This window comes from Salvelinus alpinus, chromosome 29 (assembly GCF_045679555.1).
Source record: "Salvelinus alpinus chromosome 29, SLU_Salpinus.1, whole genome shotgun sequence".
Taxonomy (NCBI): domain Eukaryota; kingdom Metazoa; phylum Chordata; class Actinopteri; order Salmoniformes; family Salmonidae; genus Salvelinus; species Salvelinus alpinus.
Window position 1 is genome coordinate 9,577,409 of NC_092114.1, and position 12,916 is coordinate 9,590,324.

Here is a 12,916-nt window from a genome sequence, read left to right on the forward strand (position 1 = left end):
TCACACAAGAACAGGACATGGTCTCCAGGCTCCCTGCTGTCACCACTACGGGTTCCGTTGGCGGGCAGACCTGGGTCATTACATGACGTAGCAGTAGACACTGTAGACAGAGGGGAAAATAACAGAATCCTAACTGGAAACTGTCTCTCTCCAGCTGTACAGTTCTAACAGAATCCTAACTGGAAACTGTCTCTCTCCAGCTGTACAGTTCTAACAGAATCCTAACTGGAAACTGTCTCTCTGCAGCTGTACAGTTCTAACAGAATCCTAACTGGAAACTGTCTCTCTCCAGCTGTACAGTTCTAACAGAATCCTAACTGGAAACTGTCTCTCTGCAGCTGTACAGTTCTAACAGAATCCTAACTGGAAACTGTCTCTCTGCAGCTGTACAGTTCTAACAGAATCCTAACTGGAAAATGTATCTTTCCAGCTGTACAGTTCTAACAGAATCCTAACTGGAAACTGTCTCTCTGCAGCTGTACAGTTCTAACAGAATCCTAACTGGAAACTGTCTCTCTCCAGCTGTACAGTTCTAACAGAATCCTAACTGGAAACTGTCTCTCTGAAGCTGTACAGTTCTAACAGAATCCTAACTGGAAACTGTCTCTCTGCAGCTGTACAGTTCTAACAGAATCCTAACTGGAAACTGTCTCTGTCCAGCTGTACAGTTCTAACAGAATCCTAACTGGAAACTGTCTCTCTGCAGCTGTACAGTTCTAACAGAATCCTAACTGGAAACTGTCTCTCTCCAGCTGTACAGTTCTAACAGAATCCTAACTGGAAACTGTCTCTCTCCAGCTGTACAGTTCTAACAGAATCCTAACTGGAAACTAGCTTTTTTTTATGTACATTTTATTAAATCACAAGCTCATGAAAAGGTATAATCATTTCTATGTATGTACCCTCCAGGACACCTACACCACCCGATGTCACAGGAAGGCCATAAAGATCATCAAGGACAACAACCACCCGAGCCACTGCCTGTTCACCCCGCTATCATCCAGAAGGCGAGGTCAGTACAGGTGCATCAAAGCTGGGACAGAGAGACTGAAAAACAGCTTCTATCTCAAGGCCATCAGACTGTTAAACAGCCACCACTAACATTTAGCGGCCGCTGCCAACATACTGACTCAACTCCAGCCACTTTAATAATGGGAATTGAATGAAATGTATGTAAAAATGTATCACTAGCCACATTAAACAATGCCCGGGACTTCACACTGCACTGCCACATGTATCATGCTGCCCCTGCCACTAGTCAACCCTCGCTCACCGTCGTACCTATCCATCTACTGCATCTTGCCATCTTTATGTAATACATGTATCACTAGCCACTTTAAACTATGCCACTTTATGTTTACATACCCTACATTACTTATACCCTACATTACTCATCTCATATGTATATACTGTACTCGATACCATCTACTGCATCTTGCCTTTGCCGTTCTGTACCATCACTCATTCATATATCTTTATATACATATTCTTTATCCCTTTACACTTGTGTGTATAAGGTAGTAGTTGTGGAATTGTTAGGTTAGATTACTCGTTGGTTATTACTGCATTGTCGGAACTAGAGGCACAAGCATTTCGCTACACTCGCATTAACATCTGCTAACCATGTGTATGTGACAAATAACATTTGATTTGATTTGATGTGATTTAGACTCGCTACTTCAACATATATACCAATAAACAACACGCAGTACATTATCAACATGAACAGTTAGAACGTAGCTTTACAGTAAAGGTGCATAAGTATGTTTGTGATCCAGACCAATTAATTTTAAGGTTGGTTAACACTCATACATATCCCTCCCTTTTTTCCCTCTCTCTTGCATACTATATAACAATCAACCTCTTACCAGAGAACTGCAGAGCGAAGCCCTGTTTGGATGTGAAGAAGTCGGTGGTGAACTGGAGGCTGATGGCGTTGAAGGTGCTGTGGGCATCAGGCGGAAGGGTCGAGCCGCTGAGCTCCCTCAGGAGGACCCCTCCGTCCTGGGGACCGTCCCAGATACGCAACGCATCGTGAACCTCCTCCGTATGGAATACCAGGAAGTGGAGACTATGGAGAGAGGAAGTGGAGTTAGTCATGGAGGCAAGGGGGGAGGAGAGGGGGAAGTATAGGAGGAAGAGGAGGAAGTCATGGAGGCAAAGTGGAGGAGAGGGGGAAGTATAGGAGGAAGAGGAGGTAGTCATGGAGGCAAGGGGGGAGGAGAGGAACAGAAGATATTAGATCAGACAAAGAGGGGAAAATGCAGTGTCATAGAGGAAGGGGGGGATGGAGGAGAGGTTGAAAAGAGGAGAACCTAACCCTCCCCTGTTAGAGTCCCAGTCTAGACAACCTAACCCTCCCCTGTTAGAGTCCCAGTCTAGACAACCTAACCATCCCCTGTTAGAGTCCCAGTCTAGACAACCTAACCATCCCCTGTTAGAGTCCCAGTCTAGACAACCTAACCATCCCCTGTTAGAGTCCCAGTCCAGACAACCTAACCATCCCCTGTTAGAGTCCCAGTCTAGACAACCTAACCATCCCCTGTTAGAGTCCCAGTCTAGACAACCTAACCATCCCCTGTTAGAGTCCCAGTCCAGACAACCTAACCATCCCCTGTTAGAGTCCCAGTCTAGACAACCTAACCATCCCCTGTTAGAGTCCCAGTCTAGACAACCTAACCATCCCCTGTTAGAGTCCCAGTCTAGACAACCTAACCATCCCCTGTTAGAGTCCCAGTCTAGACAACCTAACCATCCCCTGTTAGAGTCCCAGTCTAGACAACCTAACCATCCCCTGTTATAGTCCCAGTCTAGACAACCTAACCATCCCCTGTTAGAGTCCCAGTCTAGACAACCTAACCATCCCCTGTTAGAGTCCCAGTCTAGACAACCTAACCATCCCCTGTTAGAGTCCCAGTCTAGACAACCTAACCATCCCCTGTTAGAGTCCCAGTCTAGACAACCTAACCATCCCCTGTTAGAGTCCCAGTCTAGACAACCTAACCATCCCCTGTTAGAGTCCCAGTCTAGACAACCTAACCGTCCCCTGTTAGAGTCCCAGTCTAAACAACCTAACCATCCCCTGTTAGAGTCCCAGTCTAGACAACCTAACCATCCCCTGTTAGAGTCCCAGTCTAGACAACCTAACCATCCCCTGTTAGAGTCCCAGTCTAGACAACCTAACCATCCCCTGTTAGAGTCCCAGTCTAGACAACCTAACCATCCCCTGTTAGAGTCCCAGTCTAGACAACCTAACCATCCCCTGTTAGAGTCCCAGTCTAGACAACCTAACCATCCCCTGTTAGAGTCCCAGTCTAGACAACCTAACCATCCCCTGTTAGAGTCCCAGTCTAGACAACCTAACCATCCCCTGTTAGAGTCCCAGTCTAGACAACCTAACCATCCCCTGTTAGAGTCCCAGTCTAGACAACCTAACCATCCCCTGTTAGAGTCCCAGTCTAGACAACCTAACCATCCCCTGTTAGAGTCCCAGTCTAGACAACCTAACCGTCCCCTGTTAGAGTCCCAGTCTAAACAACCTAACCATCCCCTGTTAGAGTCCCAGTCTAGACAACCTAACCATCCCCTGTTAGAGTCCCAGTCTAGACAACCTAACCATCCCCTGTTAGAGTCCCAGTCTAGACAACCTAACCATCCCCTGTTAGAGTCCCAGTCTAGACAACCTAACCATCCCCTGTTAGAGTCCCAGTCTAGACAACCTAACCATCCCCTGTTAGAGTCCCAGTCTAGACAACCTAACCATCCCCTGTTAGAGTCCCAGTCTAGACAACCTAACCATCCCCTGTTAGAGTCCCAGTCTAGACAACCTAACCGTCCCCTGTTAGAGTCCCAGTCTAGACAACCTAACCGTCCCCTGTTAGAGTCCCAGTCTAAACAACCTAACCATCCCCTTTTAGAGTCCCAGTCTAGACAACCTAACCATCCCCTGTTAGAGTCCCAGTCTAGACAACCTAACCATCCCCTGTTAGAGTCCCAGTCTAGACAACCTAACCATCCCCTGTTAGAGTCCCAGTCTAGACAACCTAACCATCCCCTGTTAGAGTCCCAGTCTAGACAACCTAACCATCCCCTGTTAGAGTCCCAGTCCAGACAACCTAACCATCCCCTGTTAGAGTCCCAGTCTAGACAACCTAACCATCCCCTGTTAGAGTCCCAGTCTAGACAACCTAACCATCCCCTGTTAGAGTCCCAGTCTAGACAACCTAACCATCCCCTGTTAGAGTCCCAGTCTAGACAACCTAACCATCCCCTGTTAGAGTCCCAGTCTAGACAACCTAACCATCCCCTGTTAGAGTCCCAGTCTAGACAACCTAACCATCCCCTGTTAGAGTCCCAGTCTAGACAACCTAACCATCCCCTGTTAGAGTCCCAGTCTAGACAACCTAACCATCCCCTGTTAGAGTCCCAGTCTAGACAACCTAACCATCCCCTGTTAGAGTCCCAGTCTAGACAACCTAACCATCCCCTGTTAGAGTCCCAGTCCAGACAACCTAACCATCCCCTGTTAGAGTCCCAGTCTAGACAACCTAACCATCCCCTGTTAGAGTCCCAGTCTAGACAACCTAACCATCCCCTGTTAGAGTCCCAGTCTAGACAACCTAACCATCCCCTGTTAGAGTCCCAGTCTAGACAACCTAACCATCCCCTGTTAGAGTCCCAGTCTAGACAACCTAACCATCCCCTGTTAGAGTCCCAGTCTAAACAACCTAACCATCCCCTGTTAGAGTCCCAGTCTAGACAACCTAACCATCCCCTGTTAGAGTCCCAGTCTAGACAACCTAACCATCCCCTGTTAGAGTCCCAGTCTAGACAACCTAACCGTCCCCTGTTAGAGTCCCAGTCTAAACAACCTAACCATCCCCTGTTAGAGTCCCAGTCTAGACAACCTAACCATCCCCTGTTAGAGTCCCAGTCTAGACAACCTAACCATCCCCTGATAAAGTCCCAGTCTAGACAACCTAACCATCCCCTGTTAGAGTCCCAGTCTAGACAACCTAACCACCCCCTGTTAGAGTCCCAGTCTAGACAACCTAACCATCCCCTGTTAGAGTCCCAGTCTAGACAACCTAACCCTCCACTGTTAGAGTCCCAGTCTAGACAACCTAACCATCCCCTGTTAGAGTCCCAGTCTAGACAACCTAACCATCCCCTGTTAGAGTCCCAGTCTAGACAACCCTAACCATCCCCTGTTAGAGTCCCAGTCTAGACAACCTAACCATCCCCTGTTAGAGTCCCAGTCTAGACAACCTAACCATCCCCTGTTAGAGTCCCAGTCTAGACAACCTAACCATCCCCTGTTAGAGTCCCAGTCTAGACAACCTAACCATCCCCTGTTAGAGTCCCAGTCTAGACAACCTAACCATCCCCTGTTAGAGTCCCAGTCTAGACAACCTAACCATCCCCTGTTAGAGTCCCAGTCTAGACAACCTAACCATCCCCTGTTAGAGTCCCAGTCTAGACAACCTAACCATCCCCTGTTAGAGTCCCAGTCTAGACAACCTAACCATCCCCTGTTAGAGTCCCAGTCTAGACAACCTAACCATCCCCTGTTAGAGTCCCAGTCTAGACAACCTAACCATCCCCTGTTAGAGTCCCAGTCTAGACAACCTAACCATCCCCTGTTAGAGTCCCAGTCTAGACAACCTAACCATCCCCTGTTAGAGTCCCAGTCTAGACAACCTAACCGTTCCCTGTTAGAGTCCCAGTCTAAACAACCTAACCATCCCCTGTTAGAGTCCCAGTCTAGACAACCTAACCCTCCACTGTTAGAGTCCCAGTCTAGACAACCTAACCATCCCCTGTTAGAGTCCCAGTCTAGACAACCTAACCATCCCCTGATAGAGTCCCAGTCTAGACAACCTAACCCTCCACTGTTAGAGTCCCAGTCTAGACAACCTAACCATCCCCTGTTAGAGTCCCAGTCTAGACAACCTAACCATCCCCTGTTAGAGTCCCAGTCTAGACAACCTAACCATCCCCTGTTAGAGTCCCAGTCTAGACAACCTAACCATCCCCTGTTAGAGTCCCAGTCTAGACAACCTAACCATCCCCTGTTAGAGTCCCAGTCTAGACAACCTAACCATCCCCTGTTAGAGTCCCAGTCTAGACAACCTAACCATCCCCTGTTAGAGTCCCAGTCTAGACAACCTAACCATCCCCTGTTAGAGTCCCAGTCTAGACAACCTAACCATCCCCTGTTAGAGTCCCAGTCTAGACAACCTAACCATCCCCTGTTAGAGTCCCAGTCTAGACAACCTAACCGTTCCCTGTTAGAGTCCCAGTCTAGACAACCTAACCATCCCCTGTTAGAGTCCCAGTCTAGACAACCTAACCATCCCCTGTTAGAGTCCCAGTCCAGACAACCTAACCATCCCCTGTTAGAGTCCCAGTCTAGACAACCTAACCATCCCCTGTTAGAGTCCCAGTCTAGACAACCTAACCATCCACTGTTAGAGTCCCAGTCTAGACAACCTAACCATCCCCTGTTAGAGTCCCAGTCTAGACAACCTAACCATCCCCTGTTAGAGTCCCAGTCTAGACAACCTAACCATCCCCTGTTAGAGTCCCAGTCTAGACAACCTAACCCTCCCCTGTTAGAGTCCCAGTCTAGACAACCTAACCATCCCCTGTTAGAGTCCCAGTCTAGACAACCTAACCATCCCCTGTTAGAGTCCCAGTCTAGACAACCTAACCATCCCCTGTTAGAGTCCCAGTCCAGACAACCTAACCATCCCCTGTTAGAGTCCCAGTCTAGACAACCTAACCATCCCCTGTTAGAGTCCCAGTCTAGACAACCTAACCATCCCCTGTTAGAGTCCCAGTCTAGACAACCTAACCATCCCCTGTTAGAGTCCCAGTCTAGACAACCTAACCATCCCCTGTTAGAGTCCCAGTCTAGACAACCTAACCATCCCCTGTTAGAGTCCCAGTCTAGACAACCTAACCATCCCCTGTTAGAGTCCCAGTCTAGACAACCTAACCATCCCCTGTTAGAGTCCCAGTCTAGACAACCTAACCATCCCCTGTTAGAGTCCCAGTCCAGACAACCTAACCATCCCCTGTTAGAGTCCCAGTCTAGACAACCTAACCATCCCCTGTTAGAGTCCCAGTCTAGACAACCTAACCATCCACTGTTAGAGTCCCAGTCTAGACAACCTAACCATCCCCTGTTAGAGTCCCAGTCTAGACAACCTAACCATCCCCTGTTAGAGTCCCAGTCTAGACAACCTAACCATCCCCTGTTAGAGTCCCAGTCTAGACAACCTAACCCTCCCCTGTTAGAGTCCCAGTCTAGACAACCTAACCATCCCCTGTTAGAGTCCCAGTCTAGACAACCTAACCATCCCCTGTTAGAGTCCCAGTCTAGACAACCTAACCATCCCCTGTTAGAGTCCCAGTCCAGACAACCTAACCATCCCCTGTTAGAGTCCCAGTCTAGACAACCTAACCATCCCCTGTTAGAGTCCCAGTCTAGACAACCTAACCATCCCCTGTTAGAGTCCCAGTCCAGACAACCTAACCATCCCCTGTTAGAGTCCCAGTCTAGACAACCTAACCATCCCCTGTTAGAGTCCCAGTCTAGACAACCTAACCATCCCCTGTTAGAGTCCCAGTCTAGACAACCTAACCATCCCCTGTTAGAGTCCCAGTCTAGACAACCTAACCATCCCCTGTTAGAGTCCCAGTCTAGACAACCTAACCATCCCCTGTTAGAGTCCCAGTCCAGACAACCTAACCATCCCCTGTTAGAGTCCCAGTCTAGACAACCTAACCATCCCCTGTTAGAGTCCCAGTCTAGACAACCTAACCATCCACCTGTTAGAGTCCCAGTCCAGACAACCTAACCATCCCCTGTTAGAGTCCCAGTCTAGACAACCTAACCATCCCCTGTTAGAGTCCCAGTCTAGGCAACCTAACCATCCCCTGTTAGAGTCCCAGTCTAGACAACCTAACCATCCCCTGTTAGAGTCCCAGTCTAGACAACCTAACCATCCCCTGTTAGAGTCCCAGTCTAGACAACCTAACCATCCCCTGTTAGAGTCCCAGTCTAGACAACCTAACCATCCCCTGTTAGAGTCCCAGTCTAGACAACCTAACCATCCACCTGTTAGAGTCCCAGTCCAGACAACCTAACCATCCCCTGTTAGAGTCCCAGTCTAGACAACCTAACCATCCCCTGTTAGAGTCCCAGTCTAGACAACCTAACCATCCCCTGTTAGAGTCCCAGTCTAGACAACCTAACCATCCCCTGTTAGAGTCCCAGTCTAGACAACCTAACCATCCCCTGTTAGAGTCCCAGTCTAGACAACCTAACCATCCCCTGTTAGAGTCCCAGTCTAGACAACCTAACCATCCCCTGTTAGAGTCCCAGTCCAGACAACCTAACCATCCCCTGTTAGAGTCCCAGTCTAGACAACCTAACCATCCCCTGTTAGAGTCCCAGTCTAGACAACCTAACCATCCCCTGTTAGAGTCCCAGTCCAGACAACCTAACCATCCCCTGTTAGAGTCCCAGTCTAGACAACCTAACCATCCCCTGTTAGAGTCCCAGTCTAGACAACCTAACCATCCCCTGTTAGAGTCCCAGTCCAGACAACCTAACCATCCCCTGTTAGAGTCCCAGTCTAGACAACCTAACCATCCCCTGTTAGAGTCCCAGTCTAGACAACCTAACCATCCCCTGTTAGAGTCCCAGTCTAGACAACCTAACCATCCCCTGTTAGAGTCCCAGTCTAGACAACCTAACCATCCCCTGTTAGAGTCCCAGTCTAGACAACCTAACCATCCCCTGTTAGAGTCCCAGTCCAGACAACCTAACCATCCCCTGTTAGAGTCCCAGTCTAGACACCCTAACCATCCCCTGTTAGAGTCCCAGTCTAGACAACCTAACCATCACCTGTTAGAGTCCCAGTCCAGACAACCTAACCATCCCCTGTTAGAGTCCCAGTCTAGACAACCTAACCATCCCCTGTTAGAGTCCCAGTCTAGACAACCTAACCATCCCCTGTTAGAGTCCCAGTCTAGACAACCTAACCATCCCCTGTTAGAGTCCCAGTCTAGACAACCTAACCATCCCCTGTTAGAGTCCCAGTCTAGACAACCTAACCATCCCCTGTTAGAGTCCCAGTCCAGACAACCTAACCATCCCCTGTTAGAGTCCCAGTCTAGACAACCTAACCATCCCCTGTTAGAGTCCCAGTCTAGACAACCTAACCATCCCCTGTTAGAGTCCCAGTCCAGACAACCTAACCATCCCCTGTTAGAGTCCCAGTCTAGACAACCTAACCATCCCCTGTTAGAGTCCCAGTCTAGACAACCTAACCATCCCCTGTTAGAGTCCCAGTCCAGACAACCTAACCATCCCCTGTTAGAGTCCCAGTCTAGACAACCTAACCATCCCCTGTTAGAGTCCCAGTCTAGACAACCTAACCATCCCCTGTTAGAGTCCCAGTCTAGACAACCTAACCATCCCCTGTTAGAGTCCCAGTCTAGACAACCTAACCATCCCCTGTTAGAGTCCCAGTCTAGACAACCTAACCATCCCCTGTTAGAGTCCCAGTCCAGACAACCTAACCATCCCCTGTTAGAGTCCCAGTCTAGACACCCTAACCATCCCCTGTTAGAGTCCCAGTCTAGACAACCTAACCATCACCTGTTAGAGTCCCAGTCCAGACAACCTAACCATCCCCTGTTAGAGTCCCAGTCTAGACAACCTAACCATCCCCTGTTAGAGTCCCAGTCTAGACAACCTAACCATCCCCTGTTAGAGTCCCAGTCTAGACAACCTAACCATCCCCTGTTAGAGTCCCAGTCCAGACAACCTAACCATCCCCTGTTAGAGTCCCAGTCTAGACAACCTAACCATCCCCTGTTAGAGTCCCAGTCCAGACAACCTAACCATCCCCTGTTAGAGTCCCAGTCCAGACAACCTAACCATCCCCTGTTAGAGTCCCAGTCCAGACAACCTAACCAACTGTACGTTTGTTTATTCCATGTGTAACTGTGTTGTTTGTGTTTCACTGCTTTGCTTTATCTTGGTCAGGTCGCAGATGTAAATGAGGACTTGTTCTCAACTGGCCTACCTGGTTAAATAAAGGGGAAATATATACTGTATATATAAACAAACGTACAGTCAATAACACAATAGAAAAATCTATATACAGTGTGTGCAAATGTAGTAAGATTAGGGAGGTAAGGCAATAAATAGGCCATAGAGGCAAAACAATTACAATTAAGCAATTAAACACTGGAGTGATAGATGTGCAGAAGATGAATGTGCAAGTAGAGATACTGGGGTGCAAAGGAGCAAAAAATAAATAACAGTATGGGGATGAGGTAGTTGAATTGGCTATTTACAGATGGGCTATGTACAGGTGCAGTGATCTGTGAGCTTCTCTGACAGATGGTGCTTAAAGCTAGTGAGGGAGATATGAGTCTCCAGCTTCAGTGATTTTTGCAATTCATTCCAGTCATTGGCAGCAGAGAACTGGAAGGGAAGGTGGCCAAAGGATGAGTTGGCTTTGGGGGTGACCAGTGAGATATACCTGCTGGAGCGCGTGCTACGGGTGGGTGCTGCTATGGTGACCAGTGAGCTGAGATAATGCAGAGCTTTACATAGCAGAGACTTATAGATGACCTGGAGACAGTGGGTTTGGCGACGAATATGAAGCGAGGGCCAGCCAACGAGAGCATACAGTTCGCAGTGGTGGGTAGTATATGAGGCTTTGGTGACAAAACGGATGGCACTGTGATAGACTACATCCAATTTGCTGAGTAGTGTTGGAGGCTATTTTGTAAATGACATCACCGAAGTCGAGGATCGTTAGGATAGTCAGTTTTACAAGGGAATGTTTGGCAGCATGAGTGAAGGAGGCTTTGTTGCGAAATAGGAAGCCGATTCTAGATTACATTTTGTATTGGAGATGTTTAATATGAGTCTGGAAGGAGAGTTTACAGTCTAACCAGATACCTATGTATTTGTAGTTGTCCACATATTCTAAGTCAGAACCGTCCAGAGTAGCTAACTAAGGGATATATTGTTGGCTGTGATATTAGATGGAAAGCTAACTAAGGGATATATTGATGGCTGTGATATTAGACGGAAAGCTAACTAAGGGATTTATTGACGGCTGTGATATTAGATGGAAAGCTAACTAAGGGATTTACTGACGGCTGCCAGCAACAGATTGAAGGTAAAGAGTTTAGAAGGAAACGAGAGACGCTACTCTCAGCATGCTTCAGTAGCAGACCGGTTTTGGGTGGAAGATAAATGAAACATATCAAGCATTTGCAACATATCAAGGAGGTGAAACAGGTCATATCAAGGAGGTGAAACAGGTCATATCAAGGAGATGGACCAGGTCATATCAAGGAGGTGAAACAGGTCATATCAAGGAGGTGAAACAGGTCATATCAAGGAGATGGAACAGGTCATATCAAGGAGATGGACCAGGTCAAATCAAGGAGATGGACCAGGTCATATCAAGGAGGTGAAACAGGTCATATCAAGGAGGTGAAACAGGTCATATCAAGGAGATGGACCAGGTCATATCAAGGAGGTGAAACAGGTCATATCAAGGAGATGGACCAGGTCATATCAAGGAGGTGGACCAGGTCATATCAAGGAGATGGACCAGGTCATATCAAGGAGGTGGACCAGGTCATATCAAGGAGATGGACCAGGTCATATCAAGGAAATGGACCAGGTCATATCAAGGAGTTGGAAAGCCATCCATGTTATGAACAACACTGTGTATAGAACAGCGGCATCTAATTGCTAACACACAGGGTATAGAAATTGATGCGTAGAATTTCACAGTTGAGTTTTTAAAACATCAAAGTTAACAGTCATACAAGGCACAGCGTTTAACTTCACTAGGGTAGGGGGCAGCATTCGGAATTTTGGATGAAAAGCGTGCCCAAATTAAACTGCATGCTACTCAGGCCCAGAAGATAGGATATGCATATAATTAGTAGATTTGGATAGAAAACACTCTAAAGTTTCCAAAACTGTTAAAATAATGTCTATAAGAGAACTGAAATGGCATGGGAAAACCCAAGGAAAATCCAACCAGGAAGTACTATTATTTTGAAAGGCTGTTTTTCCTTTGAAAGCCTATCCACCATACAAAGACTTAGGACCCAGTTCACGAGCTCTGTGGCTTCCTCTACATGTGGCCAGTCTTTAGGCATTGTTTCAGGCTTTTACTCTGAAAAATGAGGGAGATACAGCACTTTCAATCAGTGGCCAGTGGAAATTTCCAGACATCAGCCATGATCGGGAACGCGCCTTTCTTGTTTCTCCTTTCCTATTGACGAAGCTTTTGTCCGGTTGAAATATTATTGATTATTTATGACAAAAACAACCTGAATATTGATTTTAAACATCGTTTGGCATATTTCTACTAACTTTTATTGTACTTTAAAAAAAACTATTCGTCTGGAATTAGTGCACGCGCCTTCTGCATTCGGATTACTGGACAAAACGCGCCAAAAAAATTAGGTTTTTGGTCATGAAAAGGGACATTATCGAACAAAACAAACATTTTATTGTCTAACATGGAGACCTGGGAGTGCCACCAGATGAAAATCATCAAAGGTAAGTGATTCATTTTAATACTATTACTGACTTTTGTGACACTCTCCTTGGCTGGAAAATGGCTGTATGTGTTTCTGTGGCTAGGTGCTGACCTAACATAATCGCAAAGTGTGCTTTCTGCGTAAAACCTTTTTGAAATCTGACACAGCGGTTGCATTAAGGAGAAGTTTATCTTTATTCGTATGTGTAACACTTGTATCGTTTATCAATGTTTATGATGAGTATTTCTGTAATGTGATGTGGCTCTCTGCACTTTCACCAGATGTTTGTTTGAGACAATGCATTTCTGACCATAAC

The 12,916-nt window shown here is 47.2% G+C and overlaps 1 protein-coding gene across 1 annotated transcript in view; it reads right to left on the reverse strand.

Annotated features, from left to right (window-relative positions):
• The window catches only part of csmd2 (CUB and Sushi multiple domains 2), an 899,615-nt gene that overhangs the window by 342,392 nt on the left and 544,307 nt on the right, over window positions 1–12,916 (reverse strand). The window contains exons 22-23 of the mRNA XM_071373664.1: window positions 1,869–2,071; window positions 1–100 (exon numbers count right to left, since the gene is read on the reverse strand). The exon at window positions 1–100 is cut by the window's left edge and continues 92 nt beyond it. Of these exons, the coding sequence (XP_071229765.1) occupies window positions 1–100; window positions 1,869–2,071 (303 nt within the window). The remainder of the gene's footprint in view (window positions 101–1,868; window positions 2,072–12,916) is intronic.